Genomic DNA, 15,635 nt, shown 5'->3' on the forward strand with positions numbered 1-15,635 from the left:
CGCAGTCAGCTTCTCGGGGGTCTTTCGAGATGTCCAGTCCCACGTCTCTCGGTGCCTCCACGGGTCCCTTCTTTGCAGGGACTGTGGATCGGGCTGTGAGAAGTCTGGGAGTCTGGGTCTCGTCGGGCTCTGGGCTCGGGCTCCGGCAGGAGGCGGCGGCAAAGCAGACGCCGAGTTGCTGGATGGTACCTGTGTTCACAGGGTGGCCACTCCTAGGCCACAAGGGAGATGCTCTTCAGTCTTCTGTGCAGCAGAATGTCGAAGTCCAGTCGTCTTCTTAGTTTCAAGTTGATTCAGGATGATCTGAAGTCTTAGGACACAGCTCCAACTCTTATTCCAAATCTGGGGGCCGGATCACCTGCTAGGTCCCTCCTCTGGGTGGGACCAGGAAGGGGGGCGGTTACACCGCCTTTCCTTTGTCCAGCTCCGCGCCAGGACTGGGGCTGGAAAGCCCCAGCACCGGTTTGGACTGGCTTATGCTCAGGGACACCTGGTGTGCCCCAGGCATGTCTCAATCTATTCAGCCCTGTCCTACCCAATACACAAAATCCTGTCTGGGGTGGTGCTCACACCTCCCAAGGCAGGAAACCCTTTGTCCAAGCCTCCCTCGCTGGAAGGACTCCCAGCAGCAGGAGGTCAGACTTGTGTCTGTGTGGCAGCATCCATTTTGTGATGCTGAGGCTCTGGTTAACTTTAACCAGGGTTCAGGTTATGTACATGTCGTGTCCCTCTAGCAGGGTGGAATGCTATCCCCGTCGACAGAACTGTCGAGGGGATAGTATTCCAAATCGTATGACACCTTACTCGACATGTTTTGATAAAGCCAAACCAAAGTTAGCAAATAACCGTGAGGATTATAATGCACTTAAGAGTATATGGTATGGCAATATCCCGGAACAGCTAAGGGAGTTGTTCCCGACAGCTGTAGACAGGCTCAGCTCGTTCTAGAGCACCATCTCACATATTTCCAAGCACTCTGCCTCCAGGATTGATGAGGCCTTCCATAGGATTGGCTGATAGGAACATATGTGCCCAGTTTAGGTTAGGTATAGAGTTACTACACCTAAGCAAGAGGTGATTACACCAACTTACCCCAGCTGAGTGATCAGCCAGTTGTGTCAAATATGGAGGCCAGGCCAGGGGTGGCACAATACATGCTGCAGCCCCTGGTAGGCCTTGGATACACCTATGCCCTGGGTACCTGGGGTACACTGTTACAGGGGCCAATAAGGTGAACCAATCCCAATTGTGTATGTACCTAAGGTACATGGAGTCCATTTTAAGGAGGGAGCAATTAGCCTGGGGCCCTGAATAGCAGGATCCCAGGCCAACTATGTAAAAAACCAGCTAAACACCAGGCAAAAAGTTTGGGGGTAACCATAATCAGATATCCACCTTCCTACAAACACCTGCCTGCAAAATATTTTTTGGGTGTTATCCAAGAGGCTAATCGGTCTATAGTTTGAGGGGTTGGTTCTATCTCTCTTTTTAAAGAAGGGTATGATAATTGCTCGATGCCATTTAGAGGGGATGACATTACCTTTTAGAATACTATTACATACAGCTTTCAGATATTGTACCCAGCTGTCCGGTTGAGACAGGATGAGATCCCCTGTTATACCATCTACCCAGACACCTTTTCTATTTTTCATTTGCTTGACTGCTAGGTGTGTTTCATCAATGGTAAAGGTAAGGTTAGATTTATATGTGTCTGATCTACTATACCTGTCTTGAGCTGAGATTCCCGTTGGGACACTCACAACTCCTGTCGGGCAACTTGTTGGATTGTTATGGTTCAGCTTGCCTTTGTACAGACCACTTAAGTGTGAGACCCATAGATCAGGTTGTAGAGTTAGCTCCAGATGGTTAGTGCTGGGGGAGTTAACAGAAATTAATTTCCAGAAGGTCTTGTTGTCTCCCATCTCTAAAGCTTCTGCAATAAGTAACCACTAATCCTCGTCCTAGTCTCTTTTGGCCTTTTCTAATGTAGATTTATACTTGTGATTTTAGCTCTTTGTCCCTTTTTTGAATGCATTTAATAAAAGGATTTTGTCTAAACTGCAAGATTTTGAATACCAGGTTGGGGCTCTCTTTTGGGAAGCCCCTCTTATTTGTTTTTTAACAAAGCACGGTCTTAGTGTGACCATCAATTCTGAGTGGATAAGGACAAAGTTGATATCTGTGTCTGCAAGGTCTACCTGCTAGAGTTTCCACACAAAGAGATTATATAAGTGTGTCATTCGCTTTGTATCCATCTCTATGGCTACCCATCTAATGTTTCTTAAGTTAGATGTAGGGACCATAGGTGAAAGGGTCACAACTTGGTTTAATTTTGCATCAGCAAACGCAGCCATGGAGAAGGATGCACTGAGGTCTTGGTGGTCACTATCCGGTCTGGGGATCACCTTCATGTCATATAGGTCAGCCCATAGCTCCGTGTCCAGGAGAATATAATCTATTCGAGAAATACTAAAGCCTCTTTTAAAAGTTGTAAAGGGGAACAGTCTGACTTAGAATTCCCATTAACCACTCTTAGGCTATGATCTAATATAAAGTCAACAATTTGGGCTCACACTTTAGTTATATTGGTTACTTCACCAGAACTTGACAGTGGCGACATGGGAGTTTGTGTAATCATCCCACTTGTTGTTTCTGTAAGATTCTGCCTGACATTTGTTGGTATTTGGGTGTTAATATCACCTGCTACAATCACAAGAGCCTTCCTGTTAAACGGTCCCATCAGAGCTTCTACCTTCACCACTGTAGGGGATTGGGCATAAGGGGGAACAGACCTGATCTATATGTTGACCAAAGCTATGTATCTTGGCTGGTATCTTTGGGTTGAGAGTTGGGTTTCGACCGCTAGTACATCACTAGAGCTAGCTGCAACTAGTCTCACAACAGGAAACAAGTCAAGGCGTAGCCATAATAATAGCCCCCCTGATGGGCGTCCAGCCTGGGAGGGGATTGCATTCTCGCTAAAGGTTTGGAAGCCTGGTTGAGAAATTGAATTAGTGGCCTGCTGTTTGTAGAATTAAAAAAACTATCATCCTGCTTAACTGGTAGTCCCCTACAGTCCATCCTTTCTACTTTTACTACTTGCTTTGTCCATTCATGCTTTTTATGATTTTTTTCGTAGTAGTAAGGATGTGGCACCGATTAAATCGAAGAACAAACTTGGATATTGTTTGCTTGTTTTTTTGCCTCATTTTTTTCTGAAGCGCTTCTTTTTTAATATTACTTTTTGATGCTGCTTATTAACCTCTTCCGTGCTCATGAGGGCCCCCGGCCCTCATGAGTCACACTGGGCGTGTGCGCACGATGGCCAGGGGCCGTCCGAACCACGCCCGCGAATGAAATGTCCCAGCAAAGCGGCAGAATTCGTGCCGCAGTGAGGAGGTTAAAGCTTTTGAATATTTAAAAATACTTAGGAAAAGTTCACAGGAAAAGTATAGGTACCATGCTTTCAAAGAATATCTTCATCACATGACATAATTGGATCAAAGCAGCTTTTACCTGCCATTTTCAATTTTGCAATGGTGTGCTCACAAGGAAAGGATAAACATTTTAGAGTACAATAAAACTTGTGGTGTGTGCAGTGGCTTTTTAGTTTGATGGAACATCTATGCAGGCAAGCATCTACTCCGCTATTGTATCTGGAAATTAGTGTTTTAATACTTAGTAAAGCATGTACGACTGTTATTTCTATTCTGTTGATTTTGCTATTGTCAAAAACACAATTTTACCTAACGAAAGAAGTATGTATCCATGATAACGTTTGTAATGCTGTTCTTACTCTAACAAGTCGTTTTCTTAACTTTTTCCCATTATGAACCGAAATATCATTTGTTTGCTCCCATTTGGTTGCGTAATTTTGCATATGGTTCTTGGAGAATGGTTGAAACTGTTTGTGTTTTTTTAAAAATTCAAAATAAACTGCATTCTTATATCTAACTGTTGTTTTTATTTGGCAGTCTGTTTATTTTGTCCAATGAGACTGTCAACATATGGAGTCATCTACTGGGTTTCTTCCTCTTCTTCAGCTTGGGATTTTATGACCTGATGTTTGTGTTACCATTAGCAAATGCCTCTAGGGAGGATTTTGTCATCTGCTCCATCAGTCTGTTCTGTTTCCAGGTAAACATTTTCTGTTTAATATTGTGACTTACAGATGTTCCTCAAGACTGTTTTTTTCTTTTGTACCACCTCTAGCAGTATATTAATTGGGTGAGTCGTTTTTCCATACAGAATTGCAATACTACATAGTAGACTCTAAATGTCATAGGAAATAATGCAGTAAAGAATGCATGGTACCTTCATTCTCCTCTCATCTATGAAAGCAGAACATTTCAAAACTAGCAACACAATTTGGTGAAATTAAAAGATGAAAGCTAAAATATTACTCATGCCATGCTATATACCCCTCTCCATATTACAGGAGTGTTTATGGTGTCTATAGATCTTGGCAAACACAAGTCCATGATGGACCGGGCGCTGAAGCTTTTCAGACACTCTCCCCCAGTCACAGATGTGGGTTGAATCCATCATTATTCTGTAGCTCACTTTGCCACCCCAGTTCAGACCCAGCCATATGCAAATCAGTCTTGACCCTGTTCCTCATGGGAACAGTCCATCCCGAACTGCCAAGCCAGGTCTTCCCTGGACTGGAAACAAGCATCCTGGGACCGGTTTCTGGAGTCAAGCACCCCTTATCCCCAGGCTAGCTTGAATCCAGTGACAAAGTGAGCAAGGGACCCACGTCTGGGAATAACCTGCCAACTAAGGGCGAACAAAGCAAACACAAGGAGATGATGGACAGCGCGTTGAAACCTTTCAGACACTCACTCCCAGTCACCGATCTGGGTTAAACCCATCATCATTCAAGCTAGCCTGGCTGATGAGGGGTGTTACCCTGAAAGCGGTCCCAGAATGCTTGTTTCCCATCCGGGGAAGACCTGGCTTGGCAGTTCTGGCTGGATTGTTTCCCATAAGGAACAGGGTCAATACCTATTTGCATATGGCTGGGCCTTGACTGGGGTGGCAAAGTGAACTAAAGAACAATGATGGATTCAACCCAGATCTGTAATTGGGGGTGAGTGTCTGAAAAGTTTGTGTTCCGTCTCCATCATCTCCTTGGGTTTGCTTTGCCTATAGATCTTCAACTCTGGTGTAGTCATTGGTACAGATTAGGCACAGGTTTCCACTCATTTGAAGCTTGAGGTTCAGGCCTGTACCCAAATTAAAAGCAATCATGTTGGCTATAGTCTCTAATACTCCTACAAAACTGTCTGTGTGTCTAAATTAGACTTTTGTATGAGACAGAAAACACAATTGCTATTTCAAGGAAGCCTTTAATGGTAAAAGCTTGCGTCTTCTGTTTTTTGCTTTTTTTGTTGATGAGCTAGCGCCAGAAGGCTCAGCCATGTGATAGTGCGCTTTATAAACACCTTCTGTCTTTCTCTATCTATCTATCTATCTATCTATCTATCTATCTATCTATCTATCTATCTATCTATCTACCTACCGACCTCCAGAGAATCTGAGCCTTGCTAGGTAAAAGTGTGTTTGTTTAGGCGCACTACTTTGTGGGCCATACATGTATGGGTTTTTTGCCGTCTGGATTGTAGAGGGGGCCAGTGTATGGCTTCAAGGACTGATATGCTCTCTGTGATATGTTCCCACCACCAGTCTTGCTGCTTTGATCGGTGCCAACCTTAATTTGAGCATGCTGAGTACTTTTCCTTAACTTATCTTATTGAGGACCAAGGTTTAGGTAACTAGATGAAGGTCATTCCTTGGAATGAAAGGATTCAATTTACATATTGTGAGAAGTTGGCCTGATATATGATGTCTCCAATTCTGGGGGCACCTTGTATCAGTCCAAACAACCCTTATGGTGTCTGGTTGTAAGTCAACCTTATTAGACAAGCTATCCTAGGGGTAGCATGGACTAAGCAGCCTTAAAGGCTTAACTCAAGAGGTTGTGTTAAGCGAGCTGTTTTACCAATCACAATCCTGTAATATCAAATGAAAGGACACCACACAAGTTATATATTATAAAAATATATGTATTTATTACTAAAATAATCCTCTATACTCTTTATGAGTCTAGAGGCACAAGCGTTTAAACAAAAGCACAGTTAAACAAATGAAAGTTGCACAATTATGGATGAGGCCGGGTGGCCACTCATACCATATATTAAAAAAGTGGTATAAGAGATACCAATCGAACAGTGGTCAGGCCTAGGGCCTGGGGAATCGCTGGGACTGGTCGGGACTAGCAATGCTGAAGTCGGGAAAAGCCCGCGGGACTCGGGTGCAGCGCTTAAAGCACACGCATGCACCAATGCAAAGTCAATGGTGCGTAAAAGTTATAAAGTTACTGTTTAAGGAAACTTCCGCTTAACCTAGAAGGATGAAACGTAAGACACATACACTAGAGGTGTGTACCAGTGTGGGAACACCGGCGTTGTTGAGTTACCTCACCCACAGGAAGCGGGTGCACAGGTGCGAAGTTGTGTCGGGTTTCGTCACGCAGGTTGTTGGTGCTTGAAGCTGAAGATGCTGCAGGCGTCGTGAAGGAGAAGTGTCCGGTGTGATCCAAGGGTGGATCGAAGTTGTAGAGTACCTGAAAGCAGAGGGGACAGAGTCTGGGTCACTCAGCAGTGACCAGGGTGGAACCAGGACGGAACCAGGCAATGTCGGGCGCAATCAGATGGTTGTCGAGGAGCTTCTCTACGCTGCCACGTGGACTCTAGGACATCTGCGACGTCCAGGAGTGGATCACGAGCTGTCCCACGAAGGCTCTCGCCGTCGGCGGTGTCGGCTTCAGATTGGAGCAAACAACACTTGGCAAGAGCAATCCACGCAGGACTGGAAGATTGCTTCTCACTCGGACCAGGAGGGTCAGAGCGGGTGCTCCTTTTCAGAGGAGCGAGTGCAAGTCTGGAGCAACCAGAATCACAAGTTAGTTTTCAAAGTTCGTCGGCACAGGGGCCACAAGCCAACGGGCAAGTGACCGGGCCAACGCGTTGAGCCAAAAGATGCAGAAGGGCCCCACGCAGCACTCGGTGAGTGTAGAGGGGTGAGCTTCGGTGCAAGAGTGGCTCAGGGCTGGGGCTTCTCAAACCCCGATGTACAGCTTCGAGGGTCACTCGTGGGCTGCACGGTCAGCGTCTCGTGGTCTTTCCAAGATGGCGGGCCCCACGCTTCCGGTCGCCTCCACGGGTCTCAGCTCGGCAGGGACTGTGGTTCGGGCTGTTAGAAGGCAGGCACGCTTGGTCTTGTCGATCTCTGTCGCTCGAGTTCCGGCGGGAACTGCAACAAAGCAAACGTCGAGGTACTGGATGGTGCCTGTTTGCACAGGGTGGTTACTCCTTGACCACAAGGGAGATTCTTCAGTCTTCTACGTCGAGTAGGATGTCGAAGGGTCCAGAGTTTCGTTTCATAAGTTTCAGTCAAGATAATCTATCTGAATGCTTGGGCATTGCTCCCACTCTTATACCAATCTGGTGGGCTGGATTACCTGCTAGGTCCCTCCTATGGGTGGGACCCAGGAAGGGGGTGGTTACACCCCTTTCCCTTTGTCCAGAGTCTCACTGGGACTGGGGCAGGCGAGCCCCAGAACCGGTTTGACCGGATTATGCAAGGGGAAGCCTTGTGCTCCCCAGGCACTGTCTGGTTTCTTTCAAACCTCCCTGCTACAATCCACTATCTTCTGTCTGGGGTGGTGTGATACCTCCCTGTGACAGGAAACCCTTTATCCAGGCCTCCTTGGCTGAGTTTCGGTCAGCAGCAGGAGGTCAGACCCGTGTCTGTGGCAGAAGCATCCATTTTGTGGTGCTGAGGCTCCTTTTAAAATCAACCGCGTTTTAGCAAAGTAACATGTCGTCTCCCTCTAGAGGGGTAGAATGCTATCCCCGTCGACAGGACTGTCGAGGGGATAGTATTCCAAATCGTATGACACCTTACACGACATGTTTTGATAAAGCCAAACCAAAGTTAACATGTAACCGCAAGGATTATAATGCACTTAATAGTATATGGTATGGCATTATCCCGGAACAGCTAAGGGAATCGGTCCCGACAGCTGCAGACAGGCTCAGCTCATGCTAGAGCACCATCTCACATAAAACCAAGCACTCTGCCTCCAGGATTGTTAAGGCCTGCCATAGGAGTGACTGATAGGTATATATGTGTCCAGTGAGGTTTAGATATAGGCATACTATATCTAAGCAAGGGGTAATTACACCACCTTGCCCCAGGTGAGTGATCAGCCAGTTGTGTCAATTTTGGATAGCCAGCCAGGGGTGGCAAAAGATATGCTGCAGCCCCTGGTAGGCCTTGGATGCACCTATGCCCTGGGCACCTATAGTGCACTGTACAGGGGCTGATAAGGTGACCCAAGCCAATTTAGGTATGCACCTAGGGTACATGGAATCCATTTTACAGAGAGAGCAGATAGCCTGGGGCCCTGATTAGCAGGGAGCCAGGCCAACTAAGTCGAAAACCAGCTAAACACAAGGCAAAACATCTGGGGTAACCATAGTCAGGTAGCCACCTTCCTACACATATTATCTTCATTTGACCTTTGACTGCTCTCACCATATTTTTGATCATCAAGAGGAAGACTTGTTTAGGATGAATCCCTGTGATTTATCTTTTCTTTGGCACACTCTTGTGAGATTCCATGGTATAAGCCATTTGTGTGTCATGAATTGATCTTTTGAGGGCAATAGTTACAGGTATTCAAAGTTTACTGTGAAGTATAGCAGAGTATCAACAGTATATTGGTGGTACTTTATGTCCTGGTTGTTGAGGTGTTCACCCACATGAGACTGAACAACATGGGAGTGTGTAGAAAGTGTTGAGGGACACCGTGAGGTGTGGTAATAGGAGGGGAGTCGGGATTCACTGTGTGGATTTCTGATTTCTACTGGAAAGCCAAGGAGTAGACCATTTTAGTACCATATGTAGGAGAGTAGGGTCTGCTATCCTATGGTCACCCCAAATTTTTGCTGTTTGCTTCACTGGTTTATGACTTAATGTGGCTGTGGGCCTGCCAATCAGACCCACAGCCTGCTGTTCTCTCTCTAAATTACTGCCAATGCACTCTAGGTGCATTACGAATTGGAACTGGTTCACCTTGTTGGCCCCTGTAACAGTGTACCCCAGATACCCAGGGCATAGGTGTTTCCAAGGCCTACCAGGGGCTGCAGCATGTATTGTGCTACCCTGGCCTGGCCTCCATATTTGACACAACTGGCTGATCACTCAGCTGGGGTAAGTTGGTGTAATCACCTCTTGCTTAGGTGTAGTATATCTATACCTAACCTAAACTGGACACATGTTCCTATCAGCCACTCCTATGGAAGGCTTCATCAATCCTGGAGGCAGAGTGCTTGGAAATATGTGAGATGGTGCTCTAGCATGAGCTGAGCCTGTCTGCAGCTGTCGGGAACAACTCCCTTAGCTGTTCCGGAATATTGCCATACCATATACTCTTAAGTGCATTATAATCCTCGCGGTTATTTGCTAACTTTGGTTTGGCTTTATCAAAACATGTCGAGTAAGGTGTCATACGATTTGGAATACTATCCCCTCGACAGTTCTGTCGACGGGGATAGCATTCCACCCTTCTAGAGGGACACGACATGTACATAACCTGAACCCCGGTTAAAGTTAACCAGAACCGCAGCATCACAAAATGGATGCTGCCACACAGACACAAGTCTGACCTCCTGCTGCTGGGAGTCCTTCCAGCGAGGGAGGCTTGGATAAAGGGTTTCCTGCCTTGGGGGGTGCGAGCACCACCCCAGACAGGATTTTGTGTATTGGGTAGGACAGGGCTGAATAGAATCAGACATGCCCGGGGCATGTCTGATTCCAAACCGGTTATAAGCCAGTCCAAACCGGTCCTGGGGCCTTCCAGCCCCAGTCCTGGCGAGGAGCTGGACAAAGGAAAGGGGGTGTAACCGCCCCACTTCCTGGTCCCACCCAGAGGAGGGACCTAGCAGGTGATCCGGCCCCCAGATTTGGAATAAGAGTTGGAGCTGTGTCCTAAGACTTCAGATCATCCTGAATCATCTTGAAACTAAGAAGACGACTGGACTTCGACATTCTGCTGCACAGAAGACTGAAGAGCATTTCCCTTGTGGCCTAGGAGTGGCCACCCTGTGAACACAGGTACCATCCAGCAACTCGACGTCTGCTTTGCCGCCGCCTCCTGCCGGAGCCCGAGCCCAGAGCCCGACGAGACCCAGACTCCCAGACATCTCACAGCCCGATCCACAGTCCCTGCAAAGAAGGGACCCGTGGAGGCACCGAGAGACGTGGGACCGGACATCTCGAAAGACCCCCGAGAAGCTGACTGCGCAGCACCCGAGGCACCCTCGACGCTGTGCTTTGGGGATTGAGAAGCCCAAGAACCGAGCAGCCCTTGAACCGAAGATCAGCCCCCCAGCATCTCCACGATCTGCGTGGGGCCCTTTTGCATCGTGCCACTCGACGCGCCATCCCGGCCACTTGCCACGTGGTCAGCGGCCATCTTGGCGACGAAACCTACAATTTACACTGCGGGTCTGGTTGCTCCAGACTTGCCCTCGCTCCTGTAAAAAGGAGCACCCGCTCTGACCTTGCTGGTCCGAGTGAGAATCTTGCATTGATTCCTGCGTGGCTTGCATTAGCCAAGACCTGTTTGCTCCGATCAAGAAGCCGACACCGCCATCAGCTAGAGCCTTCGTGGGACAGCTCGTGACCGACGCCTGGACGTCCTCGACTTCTTCGTGTCCACGTGGCTGCAGAGACAATCTTCACCTCATCGCCTGTTTGCACCCGACATCGCCTGGTTCCATCCTGGTTCCACGGTAGTCACTGGCTAGTGACTTTGAACATTGTCCCCTCTGCTTTCAGGTCTTCACCACTTCAGATCCACCCTTGGATCCACCGGAACTCTTCACATCGAGCCGCCTGCAGCATCTTCAGCTCCAAGCACCATCGACCTGCGTGACGAAACCCGACACTACTTCGCACCTGTGCACCCGCTTCCTGTGGGTGAGGTAACTCAGCAACGCCGGTGTTCCCACACTGGTACACACCTCTAGGGTCTGTGTCTAAAGTTTCATCCCTCTAGGTCACTCGGAAGGTTCCTTAATAACTAACTTTGTAACTTTTACGCACCATTGACTTAACATTGGTATATGTGTGCACTTTCCGCACTGCACCCGAGTCCCGCGGGCCTTTCCCGACTTCATCACTGTTAGTCCCGAACAGCTCCAGCGATTCCCCAGGCCCTAGGCCTACTTCCTTTCAGCTAGGTGGTTCTTATACCACTATTTTAGTATATGGTTTAGGTGGCCCCTAGGGCTCATCCATATTGTGCAACTTTTGTGTATTTAAACTGTGTTTTGTTTTAACGCTTATGCTTCTGTGCTCATAAAGAGTATAGGGGATATTTGTAGTAAATAAATATATATATATATATATTATCAATATATATCTGTGTGGTGTCCTTTCATTTGGTATTCAAGGGGATTGTGTATGGTAAAACAGCTTGCTTCACATGCCTATACAGAGTTTAGCCTAAGACTGCTTTGTCCACGCTACTAGGATAGCTGGTCTATAAGGTTGACTTACAACCAATCATCATAAGGGTTGCTTGGCATGGTACAAGGTGATCACTAGAACTAGTGAGCATCATATACCAGGCCAACTTCTCACACCATATCCTCTAAACCCAATCTCTTTTTGAGGGTGTCGGGGGAGTGATGTGGTTAATATTGTCAAATGCTGCAGACAGGTCATGCATCACTGAAACGTATAACTGTTCTCGGTCTAAGATACTTAGTGAGACGCGTCCTTTTTGAGACAAGCTCTGAGGTGGAGGTGAGTCGGGGAAAAACTGATAGAGCTACTCGCCCAAAGCTGCAAGATTGAGGCCTGGAGAGGAAGGAGTTGAGGTCTGAGAATGTTCACATGGATTGAGGGCCTGTAAGCCATGCAACGAGGCTAACTGAGGCATGCAAGCACTGATGATGTGTGGCTCACCTGAAACTGATCCAGAGGACAAAGCAGGTGAACTGGAACATAACCAGGAACGCAAGAATGGCCGATCTGTGGAGCTGAACAAGAGGACTGCTATATTGAAAAGGTTGATTCTGGCCTGATATTCACCACCAACAGCATGGGGAAAGCCAAAAGCCATGAGAACTATTGAGACTGGGACATTATCACGGCATCAGGCCCGACTGACGAAAGTGTTTGAAATGGATAAGCGACATATCACAAACCTCTCACGACCTCCAGAGGGACGAGTACGATCTCCCCATCAGTACCCCTGTTAGGTGGAGTTAATGAGTGCTGGAAAGGAATCTCCTGTAGGTGCCAGTGAACGGAAGACTGCCTTCCTACAGAATGTTTTGTAAGGGACATTTTAATATTATAAAAGCAGTTGAGCACAAAATGTCTTCATCTATCAGCACTTTGAATAGAAAACTTGATATCACTCAAGTCTTATATCAGCACAGCCAGTTCACATTGGCAGCGTGTAAGCCCAAATCCACTAAAACTAAAGGCCTGCCTTTGCAACCTAAAGGAGCAACCTCACAATAAGTGATGCTGAAACCTGGTGGTATGGCAAAATATGACTCACACAAACAGTCCAGATATATTGGACATGATTCTTGCTGTCATCTTTACCATGAGAGGAATCGAATAGTTTCTTACCTGTCGGTGTAGTTTTGCAGCTTGAAGATCTTTCTGGATTCACTATGCTGTGCATTATTCCGCGATCTGGTGGTTGGGTCCGGATTCGTAGTCTTTTTTCTCTTTTTTTTTTTTTTTTTTTTTTTGTAGCCCAGGTGGGCGTCGACGTCCCACCATTTGGTGCACCTTCGTGACGTCGGCACGCTTCCTGCGGAAGCTCCCACCCTTGGGCGCCATCTTCGGATTCTTTTTTCTTTTTCTCCTTTGTGGTGAATCCATGGCTATGTGTATTAAACTTTCCTTCAACGTAACTTTCTTCACGTATATATATCTTTGTTAAACGTTCCTATCTTGCTCCATGTCCTTCCACCTTCTCCAGCCTCATCTTTCTGGCGGAGGTGGGTGGGTTCGCTAGTGAATCCAGAAAGATCTTCAAGCTGCAAAACTACACCGACAGGTAAGAAACTATTCGTTTTGCAGCGTGAATCTTTCTGGATTCACTATGCTGTGCATAGATTTCGTAGCGGTTTTGTCACTCATGTGGCGGCTGGGTGGAAGATGAGCGTTGGTTGTTAAAGATATGTTGAAGCACTCTTTGGCCCACTTGTGCTTCCTTGTTCATCTGCACATCTACGCAATAGTGTTTAGTGAAAGTGTGCACTGAAGCCCATGTTGCCGCCAGGCATATGTCTTTGATGGGCGTGTTTGCCAGGAAGGCGATCGTTGCCCCTTTCTTTCTGGTTGAGTGGGCTCGTGGCCCCTCCGTGAGCTCTTCACCAGCTTGCATGTGGCAGAGCTGTATTGTTTTTGCAATCCATCTTGCTATGGTGTTCTTAGTCACTGCTCTACCCAGGAGACTCCTTGCGAAGGACACAAAGAATTGTTTTGTCTTCCTGTGTTCTTTCGTCCTTTCTATATAGTGCATTACTGCCCGCCTTGCATCCAGAGTGTGGAGTGCCCTCTCCGCATTTGACGTGGGCTTTTGGAAGAAGCTAGGAATCTGGATACTTTGGTTCATGTGGAATTTAGATACTACCTTGGGCATGAAATGCGGGTCTGTCCTCATCACGACCCTGTCACTGTGTATTTGTATGTACGGTTCTTGCAGCGTCAAAGCTTGTAGCTCGCTCACTCTGCGTAGCGATGTTATTGCTACTAGAAAGGCTGTCTTCATTGTCAGCATTTGTAGTGACGCTTTATGGATGGGTTCAAACGGTGGCTTCATGAGTTCCGTCAGTACCACGTTCAAGTTCCATGCCGGCGGCGGCATCCTCTTGGGTGGCGCTATTCTCTTCGCTCCTTCAAAGAACCTTTTCACTACTCTGGAAGTGAAGAAACTTCTCCCTGTTTCTCCTCTTGTGTATGCCACAATCGCTGCCAGGTGAACCCTCAGCGAGGACGAGCTTAGTTTGGCTTTGATCAGGTGCGTGAGGTATCTGAGTACTGTAGACTCTCTAGTCAGTTTTTTCTCCAGGTTTTTCCTATGGCACCACTGCGTGAACCTCTTCCATTTCTCCCCATAGCACTTCCGTGTGCTGGGTCTCCTTGCTTCTCTCAGCACCCGAAGTGTGCTCTCTGGTAGTTTTAGATGTGCAAACTCTAAGTCCTCAGGAGCCACGCTGACAGGCAGAGGCTTTCTGGTTCTGGGTGTAGAACTTGCCCCCCTTCCATGGAGAGAAGGTCTCTTCTTTTTGGGAACTTTCCCTGCGACATCTCCATAATCTGAGAGTACCAAGTCTGCCTCGCCCATTGGTGAGCCACCAGGATGAGAGTCATGTTGCTCGACTTGCACTTGTTCAGGACTCTGGGGATCAGTGGTGTCAGTGGAAAAGCGTAGGCAAATTTCTTTGACCAGCTTATCCATAGGGCATTCCCATGGGACATTGGTTCCTGTTCCCTCGATGCAAAGTGTTGGCATTTTGCATTCTGGCGTGTTGCAAACAGGTCTATTGTTGGTGTGCCCCACCTCCTGAACAGGTTCTCTGTCTCTTGGTTGTTCAGTTCCCATTCGTGGGACACCGATGCTTGCCTGCTGAGCCAATCCGCTTTCACATTGTCCTTCCCTGGCAGGTGTATGGCAAGCAGGTCTATCCTGAGTGGGATCGCCCATCTCCATATTTCTTGAGCCAAGCTCGACAGAGGGAATGACTGAGTCCCCCCTTGCTTGTTGATGTAAAACATCGTTGTGGTGTTGTCTGTCTGTATCATCACCTTTTTGTTGTAAAGGTGCTTTTGGAAGGCCTTGAGGGCCAGCAACACTGTTTTCAGTTCCAGGTAGTTGATGTGCTTGACCGCATCTCCTGGGTTCCACAGACCCCTCACTCTGAGCCTGTTCATATGTGCGCCCCATCCTTTCTGGGATGCGTCTGTGGTGATGGTCACAGTTGGGTCCGGTGGCGTTAGAGGCTTCCCCATCGTTATATTCTCCTTCGTCCACCATGTCATCTCCTCCTGCACATTGTGCGTAACAACCACTAGATCTTCCCAACTTCCCTCTGCTTGTGACCATTGCTGTTGCAGCCACTCCTGTAGTGGTCTCATCTTTAGGCGAACATTGGGGACCAGGTGGATGCATGACGCCATCATCCCCAAGATCTTGCTCACCGTCCTCACTGTCAGAACTTGCCCCTTCTGGTAGTGACGTTTCTCCCTCAGCAGGCTGAGTGTTCTCTTCTCGCTGGGTGTCACTCTGCATTCGACCGTGTTGATCAGGGCTCCCAGGAAGATTTTCACTTGTTCTGGGTCCATGGAGCACTTGCTCCAGTGGATGGAGAAGCCCAGGTTTGTGAGCGTTCTTGTGACCTGTTCTGCGTGGGCTTTGCACCTCGTGTAAGAGCTTGCTTTCACGAGCCAGTCGTCCAGGTAGGGGTACACGTGTATACCCTCCCTTCGTAGGTGTGCGGCCACCGCCGCGAGGCATTTGGTAAAGACCC

General features: G+C 47.7%; 1 protein-coding gene across 1 annotated transcript in view; it reads left to right on the forward strand.

Annotated features, from left to right (window-relative positions):
- The window catches only part of LOC147666005 (progestin and adipoQ receptor family member 3-like), a 299,963-nt gene that overhangs the window by 102,829 nt on the left and 181,499 nt on the right, over positions 1–15,635 (forward strand). The window contains exon 3 of the mRNA XM_086949331.1: positions 3,975–4,137. Within this exon, the coding sequence (XP_086805457.1) occupies positions 3,975–4,137 (163 nt within the window). The remainder of the gene's footprint in view (positions 1–3,974; positions 4,138–15,635) is intronic.

This window comes from Lissotriton vulgaris, unplaced genomic scaffold (assembly GCF_964263255.1).
Source record: "Lissotriton vulgaris unplaced genomic scaffold, aLisVul1.2 SCAFFOLD_554, whole genome shotgun sequence".
NCBI classification, from domain to species: domain Eukaryota; kingdom Metazoa; phylum Chordata; class Amphibia; order Caudata; family Salamandridae; genus Lissotriton; species Lissotriton vulgaris.